Consider the following 11,511-nt stretch of genomic DNA (forward strand, 5'->3'; position numbering starts at 1 on the left):
AAGAATTAGAAGAATTTTACATTTGCAGTCTGAAATTGATCAAACATTCAACCAAGATGCAGCCAACGCATCTATAATCACTGGTAATTGGACAGTGAAAGTTGGAAACAAAGAAGAAGGATAAATAGCTGGAAAGCATGGTCTTGGTAAAAGAAATAATGCAGAAGAGTGCATGATAGAATTTTGCAAGACTAAATGACTTATTCATTGTAAATACTTTGTCAACAGCATAGAATGTGGACCTCATCAGGTAGAATATGCAGTAGTCAAATTTATTCCTTCTGTGGAAAGAAATATGGAGAAGCTCAATCTCAACAGTCAGAACAAAGCCAAGAGCCTACTATAGAATAAACCACCAATTGCTCCTGTACACATTCAAGTTGAAGGTGAAGAAAATTAGAACAAGTCTATGGGGGCCAAATTATGAGCTTGAGTGCCCCTCTTGAATTTAGAGACCATCTGAAGAACAGATGTGACACACTGACCTCGAATGAGCAAAAACCAGAAGAGCTGTGGGGTGGTGTCAAGGACATCATACATCAAAAGGTCACTAGAAAGTCAGCAAAGAAAGAAAAGCTCAAAATGAATGTTAGAAGGGACTCTGAAACTTGCTCTTGAACATAGAATAGCTAAAACAAAAGAAAGAAATGAAGTAAAAGAGCGAAAGGGAAAATTTCAAAGGGCAGCTTGAGACAACACAGTATTATAATGAAATGTGCAAAGACCTTAAGTTAGAAAATCAAAGGGGGATAAAGCTCTCAGCATTTTGCCAGCTGAAAGAACTGAAGAAAAAATGCAGGCCTCGAGCTGCAATGTTGAAGGATTCTATAAGCAAGACCGAATGGCGCAGAAAGCATCAAAGAAGATGCGAAGAATAGAGAGAGCCACTGTACCAAAAGGAAACAGATGGTGCTCAACCATTTCAAATGTTAGTATGATATCAGGAACTGCTGGTACTGAAGGAAGAAGTCCAAACTACACTTAAGTCATTCGTTTAAAAAAAAAAAAGATCCCAGGAATTGACAGACGATTGAAATGTTTCCGCATTTGTATGCAGTGTTGCTGGTGCTCACTGCTCTGTGCCAGATATCAGCATGTGGAGTTTATTGAACAATGTCGATATCTCATACTGGTAGAATTTTGCTGTTGATAATTTAAAAGGAAAAAGCCAGTTGCAATAGTGCTTCAACAGGAAACAGCTGGAAATTTAAGCCAGATTATTCAGAAAGGACAGGGAACTGGACATATTGCTGACATCAGATGGATTGGGGCTGAAAGTAGAGAATACCGGAAAGATGTTTATCTGAATTTTATTGATTATACAAGAGTTCTCAATTCTATGGATTATACCAAATTATAAAAAATGTAGCAAAGAGTGTGAATTCCAGAACACTTTATTGTAAGCATGCAGAACCTGTACACAGGCCAAGGAGCCTGCATTCAAACGAAGAGGATGCTCTGTGGTTTACAATCAGGAAAAATATGTATGGAGACTCTAGTCTTTCAGCCCTAGTTATTTTATCTGTATGCAGAGCAGATAATCCTATAAGCTGATTAACGTGAAGAAGAGATGACATCATGATTGGAGGAGGACTGACATATGCAGATAGCACAATTGTTGAAAATAAAGAGAACTTGAAGCACTTACTGATGAAAGCCAAATAATACAGCCTTCTAGGTGGATTACATCTCAGTAGGAAGAAAACAAGTTCTCAAAGCAGGACCAGTAAGCAACATCGTGATGTGGATAGATGCTTTCTCAAAAAGTTCCTTTTACTTGGATCCATAATCAGCTCCCATGGAAGTTAGTAGTCAAGAAATCTTATTACAATGGTCAAAGCTACTGCACAAGACCTCTTTAAATTACTAAAGAAAACATGTAACGTTGATGACTAAGGTGCTCCTGACGCAAGTCATGGTATATGCTATACCCTCATATATATGGGAAAGCTGGACAGTGGACCAGGAGGACTGGGGAAGAAGTGATGCCTTTGAATTGTGGTGTTGGCAAAGAAATTTGAGTGTGCCATGTGTCCCTGTGGGTTATAGCTGACTCGGTGGCACCTAACAACAACATGGGTACCAGAACCAACAGATCTGTCTTGGCAGAAGTACAGCTGGAATCCTCTTTAGAAGCAAGGATTCCGTGCTCTCTGGATACGACATAAGGAGGGACCAATCTCTGAAGAAAGACAATATGTTTAGTAAAGTAGAAGGTCAACAAAAGAAGAAGATGACCTTCAACAAGATGGATTGGTACAGTGGTTGCCACAGCGGGTTCAAGCATAGACAGGCTGTGAAGATGGAGCGTGCCTGGTTGTTTTTCTCTATGTACACAATATCTCTGAATCAGTGAGCTCTTAAGACACCTAATAGCAAGAAGCCTGCAGAAGAAGCTTATACCTTCCAATAACTATTGATAACCAATATGTATTTAGGGAGCCCTGGTGGGAAGGCCTTCAATGTGATAGGTTGACACCGTGGCTGCACCAATGGGCTCAGGCATTGGAACAATTGGGAGGCTGGCGCAGGACTGTGCCTAGTGTTTCATTCTTTTTTGTTTAGGGTGCTGTGGCTTGGAACCGACTCCATGGCACCTGGGCATATAATAATAATAAGTATTTGATTGTTAGTAATAAATGACCATCTATATTTGCTACTTGCCGAGCGATTTACATGTTTTATTGTATTGAATCCTCAAAACCATCCCGTAGGGTACATGCTAATGTTGTCACCATTTTATAGAACAGGAAGTCAAGGCTAACCCTGACCAAGCGACCTCCCTAAGGTCATATAAATTGTAAGCTAGTGAGTAGCCAGTAATCTAGCACAGCTAGTAAGCACTGGAGCTCAAATGCAATCCAAGCCATTACCTGTGTCCACAGTGGGTGATAGATAGTATCACTACAAAGTGACTGTCCTTTAGACACAGGGTCTGTCTCTTAAAATTGGAGAAGACAACGGACATTTCCCTCTCCATTTTGTGTTGAGTCTGCATTCCACATCAGTGTCTTTCTCTCTCGCTCTAGGCGGATGATCGCCCTGTTTGTGCATGGGCGTTCTTCGTGTCATGGATGCAGCACATCTTCACAGCATCCCCTGTGCATTGCATTTTACTTGTTCTTGTTTCTCTTTGAAAACTGGTTGTTTTCTTGGCCTTGTCTCATGAAAGGAAATTCGATTTTGTTTGCAGCTCCTTCGGGAGCGGTGTGTATTAGCACGGTGGGTGCCACAATGGTCTCAAATACGACAGTGATTCTGAGACAGCACAGCTCCAGGCAGGGTTTTGACCTCTTTCCCTAGGGTTCCCCTGAGTTGGAGTTGACTCGGTGGCAGTGGGTTTTGTTTGGGGAGAGGGTTCTAGTGTAGAATTTTAGTATTCGTGCGGAATTTATGAATGAGATAAGTCGGGTGGAGACTGATGAAACCTACCAGACTGTGGCCCTGGGAAGCCCTTCAAGCCTGGGGCTGAACCGAGCCTGGGAACCAACTTTCAGCCAAACAATGGGCCTCTCATTACCATTGAGTTGATGCCGACTCATAGTGACACTATAGGACAGGGTAGAGCTGCCCAGTGAGTTTCTGAGACCATAACGGTGTATGTGAGTAGAAAGCCCCGGCTTCCCTCAAAGTGGCTGGTGGTTTCAAACTGCTGGCCTTGCAATTAGCAGCCCAATGCGTAACCAGTATGCCGCCAGGGCTCCTCTGAAGTGAATAACAACACCAGGGAGGAATGAACCCCGCAGTCCAATCAACCACACTAGACCAAAGGACAGCCGACGTCCAGAAACAAAGGTTAGAAGACCAGGAGTAGGACAGAGGGGGTGTATGGAGACAGGCAGCCTGGGACCGAAGCTGCAAGAGTGCTGTTGGTGGAGAGGTCTGCAACTAATGTCAGGAAACAGGATTTGTCCCATAGGAAACTCATTTGCTCCATAAACTTTCACCTAATTACAATAACAAGTCAAAAACCCCGCCCCAGAAAAGGAAAAAAAAATCTGTTGATCAGTTTCTTTGGGAAGGTGCCTCCTTCCAGCTCCTTGGGAACTACGCAGATGGACAGTTAGCTACAGGGTGAGCCTAGACAGAACAGAACTTTTCGCACAGACTGATTACCATTATTAGAAGATGAATACCTAACGATTAACACGAGTCTATTTGCCATTTAAATGACAGTATGAATTGTTTCTTTCAGGAGGTGATCCGTGCCTGCGCTGCAAAGGTAGGCAACACATCAAGTTTCCAGCATAGTCTGGGTTGTGTCTCACCAAGGAAACGATTGCACCAGCCGGGGGTTTAATGGAACCTGAAGAGAAAGGAACCTGGTGTGTGCTGTCCTTCTCGGAGTTCACATTTATCAAGCTGCTCTCTGCAGTGAAACCTGCGTAAGGCAGAAAACTGTCTTGAGCAGGAACACTCAAAGCTGCCCAGCTTACAGAGATCGGTGGAAAAGTGGTAAAACTTCTTGCTGCCTGACAAAGAAAACTTGGGAGACCATGAAACACAAACCAGTCCCGTTGAGTACCATCTGTGTCAGGTTTTATATTGTGATCATGAATTCTGAAAGGCAGTAAGGGTATATATTTAGCAAGTAGATTTGTATTTTTAAAGATTTAGCAGCACTGCATCTCTTCTGTGATGTGTTTTTGTTAAAGGACTAGCCAGGCCACTTGATTTTCAGGGGGAAATTTTATGTGATACTTAATACATGTGAGAGACCCCACTCCTGTGCCAGAGGGTGTGTGCTGAGGAAATTGTGTAAACATTGCACACATGCAAGCTGTGTACTGATAGTAATAATATATTGTGGTGTTGATGCTCTTGATAATTTAGAAATGCCTTTCACTCTTCTTATCTCATTTAACTAGATGGACAGCAATCCAGAGAGACAGATGTAATATTATTGTCATCTAGGTTTAGAATGGCGATGACTGAGGTTTGGTGAGGTTAAGTGATTTACTACCTAAGTTCCCAACGTTAATCTAATAATATTAGCAAGGTATACAGAAAGATGCTTGCAAGGGTGGCAAGGTCCCTCTCTTTAAAATCAGAGTCATTTTGTATGCCACTTTTAAGCCCTGTTGGGATTGCAAAGAAAGTAAATTTTAATATAAAAGAGTTGGAATGGCACCTTTTAGTTCTTGCCCTTTTCTCTCTTCTCCCAAAATTTAGTTTAATAATGAGACATAACATTCATTCACCACGTATTTATGGAGATCCAGAAACCACTCTCTGGCTAATAAACTGAAGGAAATTCATGTCCCTCAAGGAATTTCAGCTTAGTTGAAAGACATTCTTTGCACATAACAGATACTCTGAATTTCTTCGAAGAAATAATTGTGCAAATAATCACTTAAATTATAGTTATGTGCACCATAAAGCAGAAAAGGGAGACATTTAGAATGAAAAGAACTGCACTGTTAGTGTCTACAAAGACTATTTCATAGAATGTCAGTGTAGTGGGAAATACTTCATTTCATTCGGTAGGCCCCTGCTTCCATGTGTCAGGCATTGAGAATACAGAAGTAAGTAGACTATTGTCTATTTCCTCACGGGGCATCTTACAGGAGGAAACATGCCAAAAACACTGGGCTTACCCCATCACTGAGCTGTCCAGTATCAGTCAGGACCCATCACTTTTTTTACCTAATTATCACAAGTGAGCAGGATATGGAATATAGACAAGGGGAAGGAAGACGGGGCCAAAAAGAGAACAAGCTGTGTTCTGACTGGGGCTGCAGATGTTCAGGAAACTTGTTCCTGATAGCAATGATTGGTGTAATGATTGTAGCTCCAAGATTACTAAATCTTCTGCACTCTGCTTAGTGTATAAAACTGGAGGCGAGAAATTAGATTATTCTCTGGTTGGCAATTCAGAACCACTTCTCTTTATTTTAACAAGTGTGCTGCATACGATCCTTTTGCAATGGCGGCTGACTGTACAAAGAATAAAAGGTTTCACATGTTGGAAGGGCTTTCTGGAGAAGGCCCGCCAGTAAGTACATGCCTAAATCCCCTGGACCTAACAAATACTGAATGCTTGCCTCAAAGATGGCTGCATGTGTGGAAATTAATCTAGATCTTGAATGATTAATATTCTCAGTATCTTTATGTTTTTAATCAAATAATAATTACTCACATACCATAACGTTCGCCATTTGAAATGTAAAAGTCAGTGGTTTTTAGTGAAGCTGTGCACCTATCACCAAATTCAATTTGGGAACATTGTTCCTCCCCCTCAAAAAGAAAAAAATCCCATACTGGCTAGCCGTCATTTTCCATTCTTTTTTGCCTTTTTACACCAAACTTTCCTCCCACATCTACCACCCAACTCCTGAGTACTACTAAATATGCTTTCTACCTAGTCTGGATATATCAGAGGTGTAGAATCCTATAATATTATCAATCTAGATCTTGAATGATTAATATTCTCAGAATAACAACTATTTTGCCCTTTAGAGTTAGTCATTTTTACATTGTTTTTCAGCCTAGAATAAAGTTTCTCCTTCCATGCAGTAGCACATCTATCAGTACTACTCTTTATTGATGGATCATATTCTATGTTATCCATCGATATGGTTTTTAATATTTATTCATTCATCATTTGATAGGCATTTGGGTAATTTTCATTAGCTATTAAGAATAATGCTTTGGGCATTCTTGTACAGCTTTAGTATGGACATAGATTTACATTTCTCGCGAGGTTTGTTCTGAGAGTAGAACTCCTGGGTCATAAGGAAACCCTGTGGTTGGCATTTGAGGGCGTGCCCATGCTTCAGAAGTGGGTGCACCGTTTTATAATTCCAGCAGCAATCCAAAAGAGTTCTAATTCTCCACATCCTAGCAACACTTGTTCCTTCTTTGAATCCAGGCCAACTTTTAGTGCTGTTAAAGTCTCACTCATGTTTTATTAACTTCTTTAAACATGTATGAAGTGTCTACAGTTGTTTTTCTGTATATCTTGGGATATAACAGTGAATGAGAACATTTTGCTGTAGGGATACCAACAAGTAGTAGCAAAGCAAGATAATTTCAGCTAATAAATTATATAAAGAAAATAAAATAGTCCTACGCAACAAGGACCACTAGTTGTGTATCAGTTTGTTTTACAGAGGTGGCTTGTGTTAGGAACCAAAAAGGAAAAATACACTCAGCAAATCTTAAACTGAAAAAAACTAAAGAAAAACTCAAGCCTCGAGATGCAACATTGAATGATTCTATGGGCAAAATACTGAATGATGCGGGAAGCATCCAAAGAAAATGTAAAAAATACACAGTCACTCACTGTACCAAAAGAACTAGTCGATATTCGACCATTTTAAGAGGTAGCCGATGATCATGAACCAGTGGTGCTGAATGAAGAAGTCCAAGCTGCACTAAAAGCAGTAGCCAAAAACAAGGGTCCAGGAATTGTTGGAATGCTAATTGAAATGTTTCACAAGCTGATGAAGCAATGGAAGGAAGAAATTTTCAAGATACCTCCTTGGCCAACTGACTGGAAGAGATCTGTGTTTGTACTCATTACAGAGAAAGGTGGCCCAACAGAACACTCCATTTAATAGAACAATGTCATTAATCTCATGTGCAAGTTAAGTTTTGCTGAAGATCATTCAACAATGGTTGCACTAGTACATGACAGGGAGCTGCCAGAGGTGCAGCCAGACTAAGAACAGGATATGGAACAAGGGCTATCATTCCTGACGTCAGATGGATCTTCGATACCAGAAAGATAGTTACTTGTGAATTATTGACTACACAAAAGGCATCCGACTGTGTGTGGACCCTAACAAACTATGGCAGCCTTGAGAAGAATGGGAATTCCAGAAAGCTTGGCGTGCTCGTGCTGAACCAGTACATGGATTAACAGGCAGTTGTGCAAACAGAACAAGAGAATACTGCCTGATTTAAAATCAGGAAAGGAGTGTGCCAGGGCTGTATCTTCTCACCATACTTACTCCATCTCTTTACTGAGAAAATAATTATAGAAGCTGGATTATATGGAGAAAAGCAAGCCCTCAGGATTGGAGGAGCGGTTGTTAACAACCCGCAATATGCACATGACACTGCTTTGCTGCTGATGAAGATCAACGATGGCAGCCTTCAGTATGGAAGTAAAGAAGAGGGAAACACTCACCACTGGACCAATATGTAACAAAATAAATGGAGAAAAGATTGAAGTTGCCAGGGATTGCATCTTACTTAGCCGCACAGTCAGTGCTCATGGAATTCCCGTCAGGACATCAAAACAATGCATGGCATTGGGTACTGTACTGCACAAGACCTCTTTACAGTGTGGAAAGACAGTGCTGTTACTTTGGGGGGTAATGTGCTCCTGACGGAAGCCATGGTATTTTCAAATGTCTAAGATGCATGTGAAAGTTAGACATTGCATTAGGAAGAGCAAAGAAGAATCAGCGCATTTGATTATGTTGCTTGCAAAGAATACTTAAAGTGCCATGAACTGCCAAAAGAACAAACAAGTCTGTCCTGGAAGAAGTGCAGCTAGAATGCTTCTTAGAAATACAGACGGCAAGACTTCATCTATCGTACTTTAGCTAGGTTATCAAGAAAGGTCAGTCCCCGGAGAAGGATATGCCTGGTAGAGTAGAGGGCAAAGGAAAAGAAGAAGGTCCTTGATAAGATGGATTGACTCAGTGGCTGCAGCAGTGGGCAAGAACAGAAGAACAGTTGTGAGCATGGCACGCAACTGGGTGGTGTTTTATTTTGTTGTACTTAGGGCACATAGCAACAACAACAACGTGAAAAAGGAAGCCTTCGCTCAGGGTGATCAGCAAAGGCTTTTCTGAGATAAACACTGTAGAGCAGCAGTTCTCAACCTGTGGGTCGCAACCCCTTTGGGGGTCAAACAACTCTTTCACAGGGGTCGCCTAAGACCATTGAAAAAGACGTATTTCCTATGGTCTTAGGAACCGAGACACCGCTCCTCTATCCGTCTCCAGGCGGGTCTGCCCACATGCAGGTACGCCCACCTATGAGTCTCCGGAGTGAAGACTGTTACCCATGCTACGCCATGCTTCAAGACAAAATTTTATATATTTGTCATTAGAAATAATTATTTTACAATATATAGTTGCATATTGTTTTGTGATGAATCACTGTGCTTTAATTATGTTCAATTTGTAACAATGAAAATACATCCTGCATATCAGATATTTACATGACGATTCATAACAGTAGCAAAATGACAGTGATGAAGTAGCCACGAAAATAATTCTATGGTTGGGGGTCACCGTCACATGAGGAAGTGTATTAAAGGGTCACGGCATTAGGAAGGTTGGGAACCACTGCTTTAGAGGGAGTCTTTTGTGTTCTAGAAAAGTCCTCATTAAATAATAAAACTAGCAAGAGCAGGGAAAAAAAGACTACTTAAATAGTATAGGGAGCAAATGAAAATATAGTGCTTCTTGACTAGGCTGGATAGATGATCAGGGAACAAATCATGCCAGGCTTTATAAAGGGTCTTGTAGCTGTGATAAGAAATTAAGGCTTGGACATTAACTGTGGGTGATAAGCCATCAGAGATGTTAAGCAAGGGAGACTCTTAGGATGGCTTGAAAAGGAATCCGAAGACTCCATGCAGAGAGGGTGGTTAGGAACCGAACGGAACAGCAGGAAGGGTAGCAGCTTAGGACAGTGGTAGTGAAGACGCATGGAATGGACATATTTAGGAAGTATTTTAGAAGTAGAGCCATAAGGACATGGTGATGATGGATATGATAGATGTGAAGGAAAGGAGGAATTAAAAATATCTTCTTTTTATTCCCCAGCAATTCTATGGAAGGTGATGTGCTGTTTAATGAAATCAAGCCTTCTAGAGTACAGGAAGCCAGTTTTTAATTGATGGAACTTTAATATGAGTATGGCTGTTAGACATACGTAATTGGAAATGCGAATCATTAGTTGGGGGTGGAGTGAAGGCTAAACATGGAGATCACATTGTATTAAGCTGCCATGTTGGTTCACATCCTAAGGGAGACCCTATAGCTAAATCCCTCTGGTCCTGGTCCAGGGGAGGTCAGGGCAGCTTAGTCTGTTTGAAGAAGGAGGGGTTGTAAACCCTGTCTCATACGTTCAGAGAGTAAATGTGATGAAGACAGAGTTCTTCATTACGTTTGACAAGGTGGTTGATCTGGGTTACTATGATACGAGCTTTTTCATTATGTGGTAAAGACCAACGCACAATTGTAGGGTTGAAGGAGGAATGGGAATCTTAGAAAGTCAGACCTACAAATATTGGTTATTGTCAACAAAATTTTGCTGTCAATGACGAGCTGAGAAATAGAATTGGAGCTGGAGAGGAATATTAGATGGGAATCATGAAAGCATGTTTGCTGGTGGAAGTAATTTGGTGGTGATGGAAAAGCTAATAATATGGTGCAAAGGTGGTAGTTACTGAAATCGAGTTCTTGAAGAACGTAAGAAGGGAGGTAATCCTGAATAGTGGAGATACTGGCCTTAAGGACATCTTCATCCCTTCTAGTAAGTGAAGTAGTCAGATACCATAGGGAAATAGAGACTTGATAGGAAGATGAAAGAGTTATTTCCAGCAAAAAGAAAATAATTAACATAGAAGACATCCTATGTTCTATTGCTGTCTTTACTATCCAATCTATCCACCATGTCCTTATGACTGCGCTTCTAAAAGGAGCCCAAATCTGTCCGTTCTCTGCATCTTTACTGCTACCCTAGCCTGCCACATCCTCTTCCTGTCATTAGTATCAGGGTCCTAACTAATCTTTTCGCTTGAAGGTTTCTGATTCCTTTCAGAGCCATTTATTCTCATTTGATGATAGGAAGATGATCATTTCCAAGATAATAAGTGGTTTTGGAAGCCTTGCATTGCCCTGAATTGTAATCGCCCTAGAATGCCTAAATAAGAACTTATTTCAACTCACTGCCATTGGGGTGATTCTGACTCATGGGACGCTCTGAGGTAGGTCAGACCTGCCCCTGTGGGTTTCTGAGATTGTAACTCTTATAAGGAGTAGAACGCTTTGTCTCGTCACACGGAGTGTGTTTGGTTGTTTCGAACTGTTGACCTTGTGGTTAGCAGCCCAACACATACCACTATGACACTCTGGCTCCTACGTTATGCTATTTCTTGCTGCTTTATTTGTTTGTTTTTAGAGAAAGCATCTATTAGGGCTGAGTCAAAGGATATCAGAAATGGGTATTTTTTTAATGCCTAGGTTAAAAAGAAGTTGATATTGGAATAGAAGATGTGTTTCCAGGCTTTTTAAGAGTTTTGTTCATTTGTTTTTCCTAAGTTGTGATAAACACTTGCCATTTCAACATTCTAATTGTGCAGGCCAGTGACAATAAGTTTATCGTGTTATAAAGCTATTACCACTATTAGTTTCCAGAACTTTTTTTCCTAATCATTTTATTAGGGGCTCATACACCTCTTATCACAATCCATACATACATCAATTGTGTAAAGCACATTTGTACATTCATTGCCCTCATCATTCTCAAAACATTTCCTCTCCA

The 11,511-nt window shown here is 40.8% G+C and overlaps 1 protein-coding gene across 4 annotated transcripts in view; it reads left to right on the forward strand.

Annotated features, from left to right (window-relative positions):
• The window catches only part of AHI1 (Abelson helper integration site 1), a 198,859-nt gene that overhangs the window by 79,056 nt on the left and 108,292 nt on the right, over window positions 1–11,511 (forward strand). For 2 of the 4 annotated variants that reach the window (XM_045294511.1, XM_045294512.1), the window contains 2 exons: window positions 4,196–4,222; window positions 5,903–5,995. In XM_045294511.1, coding sequence (XP_045150446.1) covers window positions 4,196–4,222; window positions 5,903–5,995 — 120 coding nt within the window. The remainder of the gene's footprint in view (window positions 1–4,195; window positions 4,223–5,902; window positions 5,996–11,511) is intronic. The other 2 variants (XM_045294513.1, XM_045294514.1) reach the window with 1 other exon arrangement.

Source organism: Echinops telfairi, unplaced genomic scaffold, assembly GCF_000313985.2.
Source record: "Echinops telfairi isolate 266 unplaced genomic scaffold, ASM31398v2 ScPeMD7_3533;HRSCAF=4204_0, whole genome shotgun sequence".
Lineage (NCBI taxonomy): Eukaryota > Metazoa > Chordata > Mammalia > Afrosoricida > Tenrecidae > Echinops > Echinops telfairi.